General features: G+C 38.6%; 3 protein-coding genes across 3 annotated transcripts; 1 reads left to right on the top strand and 2 right to left on the bottom strand.

Annotated features, from left to right (window-relative positions):
• Window positions 1–2,211: 2,211 nt before the first annotated feature.
• LOC129571510 (uncharacterized) lies at window positions 2,212–2,871 on the bottom strand (the record flags this gene model as incomplete). The annotated part of the gene is made up of 1 exon (XM_055451316.1): window positions 2,212–2,871. A coding segment is annotated over exon 1 (660 nt), but the record flags the coding sequence as incomplete, so codon positions are not given.
• Window positions 2,872–3,862: 991 nt separating this feature from the next.
• Window positions 3,863–6,449, bottom strand: LOC129571509 (uncharacterized). Its single transcript, XM_055451315.1, has 5 exons — window positions 6,437–6,449; window positions 5,835–6,091; window positions 5,718–5,721; window positions 4,110–5,629; window positions 3,863–3,931 (listed from the first exon to the last, which is right to left on the bottom strand). The coding sequence occupies exons 1-5, from the start codon at window positions 6,447–6,449 to the stop codon at window positions 3,863–3,865; spliced, it is 1,863 nt and encodes a 620-aa protein (XP_055307290.1).
• A 118-nt stretch (window positions 6,450–6,567) lies between these two features.
• Window positions 6,568–10,728, top strand: LOC129571508 (uncharacterized protein K02A2.6-like). Its single transcript, XM_055451314.1, has one exon. The coding sequence runs from the start codon at window positions 6,568–6,570 to the stop codon at window positions 10,726–10,728; it is 4,161 nt and encodes a 1,386-aa protein (XP_055307289.1).
• Window positions 10,729–12,691: the final 1,963 nt, after the last annotated feature.

Here is a 12,691-nt window from a genome sequence, read left to right as displayed (position 1 = left end):
TTCATTATTGTTCGATTCCAGTTAATTCAAAATTATGTCAATAGACATTCTCCGGGCCACCTTTAGCGTGACTGGCGGTGCTCTAAACGGCGAGTCAAATCTTCAGATAGATTTGGCATCGAAATTGCACGTGGTAATCTGATTCGTCTATTACCCCTGATGAAATTTACAACGTAGAATATCAAGCATACAACGATGAACAGAGTGAAATAGTTTACTGAATAGTTATGAATGTCATGAATGTCGATTTTTTCCTTTAATTTAGATTGATTTTCGATGAATTTTAACTGATTTTGTAGTTTAGTCAAATTAGTTTTGGCAAATTCGATCAAATTCGTTGTTCCGTTTGAAATGAATGGCTCGTACGAAGTGAGATTGAATTGGAAATTCGGAATAATGAAATCATGTGGCGCGCGCTCTAAACTCTTTTGGGGCATTAATTCAAAATTATCACCCCGAAGTACGCAATTGTCGTTCAATTTTAGGGTTCCAGAGCCAATAGCGCTGTGGTGATTTACACTATCGCCGCAAATAGATATGAACTTTTCCACATGCTTACAGAAAAATAACCAATTGTTCGGCTCTTCGAGTTCTAACCATTGGTAACGCAAATTTACCTTGGATAACTCGCAATTCGAGTTGGCTTCATGATTAAAGAGAGACCACACACAAGATTTGAATTGGCTGGTTAGCCACTTGCGGGGCTCGAAGCAGATGACCATGTCATCTGACTGTTTTTTGCATTTCAGTTCATGCTTGTTTCTAATCAATTGATATTTTTGCCGATTTAATGACGCGATAATGACTTCGAATTTAGCATTTATTTTCAGAGTTTATGGCGATATATACAAATGGCGTTTCATACATATGATACAATTGAAACCTTTCGTCGCTTATCAATGGAATGGCAATTCGAAAAAATAGTGTCTTATTTGTGACAAACGGAGTGATGGTTGCCAATTTGTAGAAATCGGTTCCATCCGGAGGTGCCTGTTGGTCTGATAAATATTCACTCATTATATTTAATTGACCCTTTACTTGAGCAGGAGTTATTAGATGATGATCGATATGATTTTTTCTAGCGCCAGTAAGTATGTCCAACATGCTATCTTGTTGATGCTCATAATCAGAGATCATTTGTAAAAGATACACAGACATAGTATGAAAATGCAAAACTGCTTGCTGGTCATTGGTTTGAACACTTACCAAACCTGCTAGATTTATTATGCTTTCTCTCTGATTTATGATTTCCCGCTCATCTTTTTTGATTATATTCATAGTGGAATTTAAAACAGAAGTGTGGTTTTTCAAAAGAGTGAGCAAATTTTCGTCATTTGATTCCAATCTTGACATATCGAGAACGTATTCTCGTCCGAATCGAGAGTCTAAAACTCCAAATAAATCGCCAGCAATGTTTCCAACAATGTCAAGTAACGCTCTTTCTGCTCGATGATGCTTAAACGATACTATTAACTCATTTCGTTCATTGATGTCGTTGATACGATTTTCAATTAGTTGACAAAGAGATTTGCATGAGCTTTGCCCCGCCAGTTTTTGATTGCATACGTTTTCTAAATCATGTAAACTTCTTTCCATCATCGATGCTTCGTTGAGAAATGATTTCATGTTTACATAAACAATCGAGTTCCAATTGGTGTAACTGAACTTTGCATGCGAAATTTGTTCGAAAAACAAACCCGGCGAGGTGTCAAATTTATTCAATTTGAACGGAACGATTTGATTTGGGTGAGCATTCACTTGAATCACAAAAATTGCAAGCAATGCCGTTATTATCGGAATGACATTAAATGTTTGTTTTGCCGGTTTGGATTTTGTAACCCGTGCTTTACTCGCTGTTTCAGTTTTTGCAATGTGTGCTTTAATTGTTGCCCGGGTCTCCGCATCGTATTCAATCGGCAACGGAGCGATTTTGGTTATCGGTCGAGTGAAAGTGTTATTGCGCATTTTAAGTGTTACCACTCTCGTGAGTGCGTCATGACCCTTGTGCACGTCGATTACGCGCGCCATTGGCCAAGAGCATGGTGGTGAATTCTCATCTTTTACCAAAACTAATTCATTCAATTTTGGCTCTTCTTTTTTCGTAAACCATTTTGATTTGGTTTGCAATTCATTTAGATATTCCGTTTGAAATTTTTTCCAAATGTTTTGACTCATTTTTTGCACCAATTGCCAACGTGAAAGCCAGTTTACGTTCGTTTCGATGTAGCTTTCGTCGGGTGGTGCCAGTAACGGTGCCCCAATCAAGAAATGTCCAGGTGTTAGGCAATCGATGTCATCAGGGTCAGTAGATAGTGCACAAAGTGGTCTTGAATTTGCACATGCTTCCACCTGATACAATAATGTGGACAATTCTTCAAATGTTAGCGCAGTTTTTCCGATTGTTTTTATTAAATGAGTCTTTGCAACTTTCACACCAGCCTCGGCGAGGCCATTGAAATGAGGCGCACCAGCGGGTGAGAAATCCCAAGAAATGCCTTGCTTTGAAAGTTCATCGCAGATTGTTTTGAACTCTTCTTTTTCGATTTCAAATAAATCACTTAGATCTTTATTAGCTTTTACAAAGTTTGTGCCATTGTCACTGTTGAAGCTCTTGATCATTCCACGACGCGCTACCAATCTGCGAACGGCAGCTATGAACGCGTCGGCTGTTAAATCTGATACTAGTTCGATATGAAGTGCCTTTGTAGCCATACAGACAAATATTGAAATGTAAGCCTTAGAAATTTTACCAGCCCTACCTTTTGCCGTTTTGTATGGAATTGCACCGGTGTAGTCTACTGCTACGTTGGTGAATGGCTTTTCAACAATGTTTACGCGATTGGCCGGCAAATCTGCCATTAATTGTGACATGGTTTTTTGTCTTTGTTTGAAGCAAGGAATGCAACGATGCAAAATTTTCTTTATTTCTGTTTGTGCATTCACAATCCAAAACTGCTGTGCCGGTATTCTACGACTTTCCGACAAAATCGTTCGGAATTATTTTTTTCGTACATAAGACCATATTGGAGTGAAAGAGAGAGATTCCACTATTTTTCAGCATTCCACCGGAATTCTTTCTCACACAATCCACTCTTCCTTGAGTTATCGAAATAATTCCGGTGGAATGCTGAAAAAAAGTGGAATCTCTCTCTTTCACTCCAATATGGTCTTATGTACGAAAAAAATAATTCCGAACGATTTTGTCGGAAAGTTGTAGAATACCGGCACTGTTTGATGATTGCTTCAGTGGCTTTCGCTCCACCGTGCATGCATAATAAATGAAAATGACGAATTATTAAAGTTGTTACGCTATTGTTTTTTGGTATTAAGATTTGATGTTTTCGTCCAAACACCAAATCCGAATTTCGTAGTCTGCCACCTACGCGCAGAATGTTATTTTCATCTAAGAATGGGCTTAGTTTCAGAATGTTACTTGAAAAATTTACTGATCTTTTCTTCATTAATTCACTTATTTCGGCACCAAATGCCTCCCGTTGAATGATTTTTATTATTGCTGTTTCCGCTAAATTTAGCTCATCAGCCGAAATCGGAGACAATGCAAAACGAAAACAGTATGCGATTATTCGTTTCATTTTGTTGAACGACGAGACTTCAGGAAGAATTTGTTCGTTTGAAATTGGAGAGATTTCTACACTTAATGCGAGTGATTCAATTATTGGGTCAACGTTATTTAAATGACTTGCATTGTTTGCATAGTAATTGTTTTCACGCAAAAACTGTGGGCCATTCCACCACATTTCATGTCTCAGCAATTCCGATGGCAACATGCCGCGTGAAGCGCAGTCTGCTGCATTTTTGTCAGTGGTAACATGATACCAGTTTTTTGTTCCAATTGCCTTATCTATTGCACAAACACGGTGTGCGATAAACTTTTTGTATCGCTTCGGATTTCCTCGAATCCAATCGATGACTATTTTTGAATCGGACCAAAGAAAAATTTTGCTGAAATTTATGTTTGTTGCTTTTAAAACGCCTTTCGTCAATTTGGCAAGTAAATTTGCTGCACACAATTCCAATCTCGGTATTGTGAGTGCGTCTTTCGTTATTTTCAGAGGAGCTACTTTATTTTTTGCGATTAATAATCGCACCGTGTTTTGCGTGACGTTTTTAATGTAAATCACAGCTGCGAATGCTGGTTCCGCTGCGTCACCGAAACCATGCAACTCCATGACATCCTCAGGATTGTAATTTATCCAACGTTCCACTCTGATGTCATTAATGAGATGCAATTCGCTTTTTATTTCCAACCATTTTTCAGCGATTTCTTTCGGTACAATTTCATCCCAATCGACGTTTTTCTCCCACAACTTTTGTACCAAAATTTTCGCTGAAATTACTACTGGACATATCCAGCCAAGTGGATCGAACATTGAAGAGATTTCAGATAGTAGCAATCTTTTTGTAAATGGATTTGAATGATTTTTTAAACTGAGTTCGTATGTGAAAACATCTTGAGACGGCGACCATTTTATGCCCAACGCTTTCACGTTGCTGCTTATAGCCTTCAATTCACGATCACTCTCCGGAATTGCGGACAGCACATTTACGTTGTTTGAAGACCATTTTCGTAAATTGAATCCGGCTTTGCTGAATACCTTGCGCAAGTCGCTACACAATTGTATTGCTTCTGCCTCAGTAAAAGCACCTTTTACCACATCGTCAACCCACATGTTTTTTCTTATGGTATTTGATACTTCTGGATATTCATTTTCGCAATCGATTGCAAGTTGTCTTGTAGTGCGATGTGATAAAAACGGAGCGAGACTGGTGCCGTATGTGACCGTGATAAGTCTAAATTCAGAAAGCGGTAGTTCAGGGGAATCACGCCAAATGATTTTTTGCAAGTCTCTTTGGCTTTCGTCGATTAAAATTTGGCGGTACATTTTCTCAATGTCAGCCGTAAATGCATATTTGTAAATGCGAAAATTGATTAGAATGCTTAACATGTCCTTTTGTTCTATGGCACCCAATGCAAGTTCATCATTGAGAGATTTTCCGTTGTCAGTTTTTTGAGAGCCATTGAACACTACCCGAAGTTTCGTAGTTGTGCTATCTCGTATTACACAATGATGTGGTAAATAATACGATGTGATATTTGGATTGTAAACCGATCGTTCCATATGACCTAGGTCAATGTACTCGTGAATGAATTTTTTATATTCTTCTGCCAATTTAGGATTTTTTTTGAATCGATTTTCCAACTGCAAAAATGTTGCAATGGCGCATTTTCGCGAGTTTCCTAAATCTGGTGCATTTTTTCCATTTTTGAATGGCATTTTGACACAATATCTTCCATTTTCCAAACGAATAGTGTTTTCTTGAAAGTGGTTTTCACACATTTGTTCTTCTTCAGTGAGAGCACACTCGTCATCGTCGATTTTTATATCATCATGCTTGAAAAATTCAGATATACGTTGTTCGACGTCGACAACTGAAATGAGCGTTGTTACTTGTGCTCCCACGGCTGAATCAAAATTGGTTGGTCCCGAAATGATCCAACCCAATTCAGAGTTTTGGGCGATCGGTTCGTCTGTAGAACCTTTTATGAGACCCGGTTTTATGATTTGTGCGTATTCAGCTGCGCCGAGAAGAATGTCTATCGGACCAGCTTCAATGTATGAAGGATCAGCGAAATGAAGATTGTTCAAATGTGAGAATGATTTGTTAAAAACAATTTCATTTCGTGATAAATTTACCAAACTTTTTAATACAATTGCAGTTGTATTCAAAACAAAATTTGAAGTGAATCGAGGCGAAATGTGCAAGTCAACAATGTAATTGCACACCTGATTTTCTTTTGTTATTCCACTTACACAAGTTTTTTGTTTTATTCTTTTTAGTTTGAGCAATTGCATTGCTGATTCGGTGATGAACGCGCTCTGCGATCCTTGATCGATCAGAGCACGAAGTGCATATTTTTCGTTATTTTTACCTTTCACGCTAATTAATGCCGTAGCTAATAATACACGCGAATTCGATGCTGAAGAATTTGCTGATACTACTGAATTATCATTTTCGTGTTCATCGTTCGATGCTTGATAGTCCGAAATTTTCGCAACATTTGATTTAACTGAATCGAAATGCAGTAATGAATGATGTTTTTTGTTACACGTTTTACAAGTAAATTTACTTTTACATTCAATGACTTTGCTATGTGAACCAGATAAACAATTTGCACAAATGCCCTTAGATCTTATAAATTGACTTCGTTCGTTCACGCTTTTTGCCAAAAATTTCTGACATACACTGTTGAATATGAATAAAGTTGACAGTTCATAGTTGCACGTATGAAACGATTGACTCATTGAAATGGTTCACTTTGACATTTCTACATTCGCATGTTTAGCTATAAGTAATTCAATAAAGAGCATTCATTCTTGTCATAGCATTCAATTCACTCGCATCTTTTCATTACCGATACACCACATGATTGGCGACAAAGGAAAAAAGAACTTAGGAAAATTTCAAATTAAATTTTCATAGCGCAGTAAATTTTACGCACATTTTTTTTATCAAAGTATTTAATATCAAAGAAATAAGAGCGAAATGGGACTAGAATCAGTAGCTAAGTCGACAACTCAAATCGTGCAAGCATCGTCAATGCCGGAGTTTCAAGTGACCGAAAATTGGACATTATGGCACGAACGCTTCGAAATGCATTTATTGGAGATTGGCTGCGAATCGGATACGGTGAAAATTTCCACGTTGTTGAAATCAATCGGCTCGGAAGCATATGGTGTTGTTCACAGCTTGTGCAGTCCAACGGTACCGGCAAAGAAATCGTACGATGATTTAATTGCCCTTCTGAAGCAACAATACACGCCACCGAAAATTGTGTTTCAAGAAAGAAAAAATTTCTACGCAGCAAAAATGGCACAAGGTGAGACTGTTGCATCATGGTTTGCCAGAGTGAAAAAACTTGCAATCGACTGCAGCTTCGACGCAAATTTGGACAATTTCGTAGTAGACAAATTTGTTTGCGAATTGCCACCAAGGATATTTGAGAAGTTGTGCGAAGAAGATGGCAAATTATCATCAAGTGATGCACTCAAAAAGGCTATGCTACGTGAAACCAAACTTAACCAACAAAATGGAGCGACCGCATGGAGCAATGAGGTTGACTATGTGAAACCACGTGGTGGAGGCCACAAGCAGAAGACACCGAAGAACAACAACAACAGCAACGGGACAAAGGCAAATAACGGGAAGTGTACACACTGTGGACGCAAAAATCATGCATCGAATCAATGTCGTTTTAAGGACAAGGCTTGCCATAAATGTGGGGTTATTGGACATTTAGCGAATATTTGCTCCAACAAGGCTAAGAAAAACAATAATTCCATTCAATATATTCAAAATGATTACAATTATCGTGATGCTAATAATTTTTTGAATTCCGTATACAGCATTAACCACGGAGAAGTTGGTGATTTCGATGAACGCAAGAATCACGTGTATTCGATCGGGAACGGAGCGGATTTGCCGTACAGGCTAACGGTTGGCATTAATGGGATTGACCACACATGTAACTGTGATACCGGTGCTCCGTGCTCTCTCATGTCTATCCAGGTCTTCAATTCACTGTTCGATCGAAGCATATTGCGACCATGCACAGAACCATTCACGGGCTACGGAGGTGACCAATTAAATATTTTGGGTGAGTTCAAAGCTTGTGTTAATTTGCATGGACGGATCGAGTGTGGAAGAATTGTTGTGACCAATTATTATAGACCAACGTTAATAGGCCGTGATTTCTTGAGAAAATTTGAATTTGATCTAGTGCAATCGAACAATTCTGTAAATTTTGTAGATTCATACGATGAGATCATCTCGCAAATCAAAAGTGATTTTTCTGAAATTTTCAAAAGTGGTTTAGGGAAATGCAACACAACTGTTATCAAGCTTCCATTAATCAATGATGCCACGCCAATTTTTTGTAAGGCCAGACCCATACCGATGGCATTTCGTGAGAAAATTGAGCAACAGTTACAACAGTTAGTCGAACAAGACATCATCACACCTGTAAATGACTCAGATTGGGGTACGCCAATTGTACCCATTCCAAAATCTGATGGTGAAATCAGAATATGTGGCGATTATAAGTCAACGATAAATCGATTCCTTAAAGACTTTCGGTATCCACTACCGCGTATTGAGGAGATCTTCGCTTCAATGCAAGGAGGACAATTGTTCACCAAACTCGATTTATCTGGCGCCTACAATCAACTTGTTCTGGATGATGATGCGCAAAAGTTGTGCACTCTCAGCACACATAAAGGATTGTTTCGCATGAAAAGACTTCCATTTGGCGTGAAGATAGCCGCTTCAATTTTTCAAAAGACAATGGAGTCGCTTCTTTCTCAGTTTGCCAATGTTTTTTGTTTTCAAGATGATATAGTAGTCACAGGAAATAATTTTGCTGGTCATTTGAGCACGCTACGGAAAGTGCTGACTAAACTTCAAGAAGCTGGTCTACGACTGAACGTCGGTAAATGCAAATTCTTTCAGAGCAAAATCTCATACTTAGGTTTTGATGTGGATAAAAATGGCCTTAGTAAGAATCAAGAAAGGACAAAAAGTGTCATTGATTCGCCGCAACCCACAAACGTTTCTGAACTACGAGCATTCATCGGCATGGTTAATCATCATTCGAAATTTATTCCGAATTTTGCTCAGCGTATGATACCACTATATGATTTGCTAAAAAAGGATGTTGATTACGTTTGGACAAGAGCTTGTCAAGAAGCATTCGAATCGATGAAGAAGGAAATTTGTTCAGATACCATTTTAGCTCATTTTGATGCAAATAAGCCAATAATTCTTACGACAGACGCATGTGGTACTGCTGTCGCAGGTCGTTTATCTCACATATTTGAAGATGGATCTGATAGACCGGTTGCATTTGTCTCACGTGCATTAAATAACGCCGAGAAGAATTATAGTACGTTTGAAAAAGAAGCACTTGCTATTATTTTTAGTGTGACGAAATTGCGGCAATACTTGTTAGGCAATAAATTTATTCTTCGAACGGACCATAAACCATTAGTCACAATATTTGGAGAGAATAAAGGTATTCCAGTGATGGCAGCCGCTCGAATTCAGAGATGGGCTCTTCTTCTTTCAGGTTTCAATTACTCAATTGAGTATGTCAAGGGCGCACTAAATACGTCTGACAGCTTGTCACGTTTGCGACAATTTGAAACCACCACAATCCATGAAGAGGCTTCATACATAAATTATGTCGGTTTTGTCAACATCACACAAATTGACTACAAAACTATTGCGTTGCATACACGCCGTGATCCAATTCTATCGAAAATAATGGATTCCGTTCAAAATGGCACACTCAATAATTTGCAAGGCGATGACTTTAAGGCATATCGATCAAAGGCACTTGAGCTATCAGTTGAAAGTGGAGGTGTTCTTTGGGGATATCGCACGATAATTCCAAGTAAATTACAAAAAGCTGTCTTGGAAGCTCTTCACATGTCTCACTTGGGAATTGTGAAAACAAAGTCACTCGCGCGCTCATACGTCTATTGGCCGAATATCGATAAAGACATTGAATTCATGATTAAGTCATGTGAACCGTGTCAATTGACACAACCAAATCCAGAGAAGAGTTCACTAATTCCATGGACTCCAACAGATTCTGCTTGGAAAAGAATTCATATCGATTTTGCAGGTCCAATTAAGGGATTCATGTTATTCATTGTGATTGATTCTTTTTCTAAATGGGTCGAAGTGTTTAAAACGAAAGACATCACATCAGCTTTTGTGATCGCCAAGTTGAGGGAAACATTCTGCCGTTATGGTTTAGTTGACATCATTGTCAGCGATAACGGATGGCAATTCACTTCTGCCGAATTTCAAGAGTTCGTCAAACAAAATGGCATAAATCACATTTTCACAGCACCGGGCAATCCGTCCACTAATGGCCAAGCTGAAAATTTTGTCAAAACGCTCAAAAAGTCGATTGTTGCGAATATTAACAAGCACAAGAACATCGATATGGATGAAGTACTGAACAAATTTTTGTTCGACTATCGCATCACTAAACACTGTACGACAAATCAATCACCTTCGAAAATAATGTTTGGTAGAGAAGCGAAATCGCGATTTAGTTTGATGAAACCACCGCTTATTCGTGAAACCATCATACAAAAAAATCAAACGGCAATAAAGAATTACAAAGGCAAACGTAACGTCGAATTTTCAAAGGGACAGCAAGTTTATGTCCGAAATTACAAGAATCCAAATAAACCTAGTTGGTCACCAGCAATTGTTAAGCACAAGATCGGTCCTCGCAATTACACTTGTTTGCTCATACGAGAAAATCGTGACATCAAACGTCACTTAAATCAAATCCGCGGAGCAGTGAATGATGATGGTGCATCGGAAACAAGTGCAACGTTAGAGCAAAACGATGAAGTCGAGCCGACTGATATCGTAGATGATGAACAAACTGGAGCATCCAGCGAAGATGAAGAGACCTCTGAAAACGAGCATGAAGCATCTGGTGGGGGAGAGGAGTCGTTCGACACAGCGAATAGTTCAAATGATTCAGTCACTATGGCTGATAACACACTGATCGATGGCTTTCCCATGCCCATACCTGAGCCGCAAGTGCGGCAACCGCAACGAGCCTGTTCGAAGAAGGCAGCTGAACAAATCACAAAACAATTGCAACCGAATCGGAATCGCTAGCTTCTTCGATACAAGCTTTGCACATAAATGTTATCACATTTCAATCGAATCGTATTCATTCAAAACATATTACAAATTCTATACCTTTTTATTTTACACTTTAGTATTCCAAACATGTAAATAAGATCATCAATCTAAAACAATGTAAATAACAAATGAAAAGTATGAATTCCGTGCAACTATCTTGAGAAGGGAGATGTTGAATATGAATAAAGTTGACAGTTCATAGTTGCACGTATGAAACGATTGACTCATTGAAATGGTTCACTTTGACATTTCTACATTCGCATGTTTAGCTATAAGTAATTCAATAAAGAGCATTCATTCTTGTCATAGCATTCAATTCACTCGCATCTTTTCATTACCGATACACCACATACACGAAGGCTGTGAGCCTCGTCACATGATAGACACTTCGCGATTTTTTCAAATTTTTCGAATTTTTCAATCACTTTTTCTTTTTTATCTTTTTTGTTGGAAAAATTTTGAGTGTAATTTTTTTGTTCAACAGATTGAATGGCCAAATACCTGTTTTCTAAATATGCCAGAAATTCTTGCAAATTCGGAGTTTCGCGAACGTTGCGTAGTTGACACTCGTAGTGTTTTACCGTATCGTCGTGTAACTTTTTCGTTAAAATATGACAAATTAGTGCATCCCATGTTTCGGTGTTGATGCCCAAGTTTTTTATTGCTAACATTGTTTCGGTGCAAATATCGTGCATAGTGCGAAGCTCGTGGCTGTTTTCACTTTTATGTCTTGGTAACTGCAACAACTTATCTATATACTCACCGAACTGTTGTCGTTTGTTATCATAGCGTTTGTATAGTACCTGCAAGCACGCCTCGTACTGATCAGCCGTTGTTAAATCCGCTACCAATCTTGCAGCTTGCCCCTTGAGATTCGCTTTCAGGTGTTCCATTTTGTATGATGTACTGATGTTTTTTTCGTGCACAATTTTGTTGAATAAATCGATGAAGGTGCGCCACTCGTCGCGTTTTCCGCTGAATTCCGGTATTTTTAGTTTTGGTAAATCGGAGTTGTTGTGGTCGCTGCATGAAATTTCATTCAAGTGTCCGATTGCACTGGTGTATTTTTTTTTTGTAGAGCTTGCATATTGATTTGCATGCTAATTCGGTTGCTTGTTGCGCGCAGCGTGTAGTAGTGAGAACGAAATGTGCTCCATGTTTCTCGTAGCAATTCCAATTGAGCTTTAATCATTCCGTTTCTCTGGTTTGAGCGCATTTCTTGCGAAGATTTGATCAAATTGTAGATGTCCGTGTACAGCAATTTGAGAATTTCTCCGCTTTCGTTGTTTGGCTCGTTGTTTGGAACTTCATTAGTTGCAGATGATTGAGCGTTGGACTGATTATTGTTATTTCCATTTTCGATGCTACTGATTTCTGATGCTGTCGAATTTGCGCCATCGCATTTATCGTCGATAAAGACTTTTAACGTTGCGTCCAAAATATTGCTCAATGCTTCATCTTCCGTATCTGAATCGCTGTTGTCTTCATCGTCGTTGGGTTCGTTCGGATTTGGTGGCATTGCAAATCCTTGTGGAGCGACTTTTACTAAACCTTCTTGCAATTCATTGCGATGTTTCAAGTACAACTCCCTGCTCGAATCGAATAAGTTTTCTCTGAAGTATGGTTGATTTGCGTCTGGTTGGGCCATCAGAGATTGATGGCGCGCTTCAAATGCTATCCACCATGTGTCTAGGCGGTTGATGCGACGTGAGAAGTAAGCTGGAACAGCCTTCCTGTCGTTGCCGTCTTTGGTGTAGTTGGTGATAGTTTTCTGCAATTGTCGAATTGCGTCGCGTTGAGCTTTAATTAGTGTCTGCATTTTGATCGAAGATCGTATACTGCTTGCGTTTTGTTATTTGATAACACTGCACTAATAAAACTTGAAGAATATTTCACTTGTTGAAAAAAGTTGGACTTTTTCACTTTGTTGAAATTG

The sequence above is a fragment of the Sitodiplosis mosellana genome, unplaced genomic scaffold (genome assembly GCF_009176505.1).
Source record: "Sitodiplosis mosellana isolate CC-2019 unplaced genomic scaffold, AAFC_SMos_1.0 Smas_scaffold_2662, whole genome shotgun sequence".
NCBI lineage: Eukaryota > Metazoa > Arthropoda > Insecta > Diptera > Cecidomyiidae > Sitodiplosis > Sitodiplosis mosellana.
Note: the sequence above shows the minus strand (reverse complement) of the source record. Positions and strands in the feature narration are given on the sequence as shown.

Excerpts from the sequence above, each read along its gene's own strand:
- LOC129571509 (XM_055451315.1), bottom strand. Across the intron at positions 3,932-4,109 it reads AAAACGTCACGCAAAACACG|TCATCGATTGGATTCGAGGA; the intron begins GTGCGATTATTA and ends ATTCAAAAATAG.
- LOC129571508 (XM_055451314.1), top strand. The coding sequence starts at position 6,568 with ATGGGACTAGAATCAGTAGCTAAGTCGACAACTCAAATCGTGCAAGCA.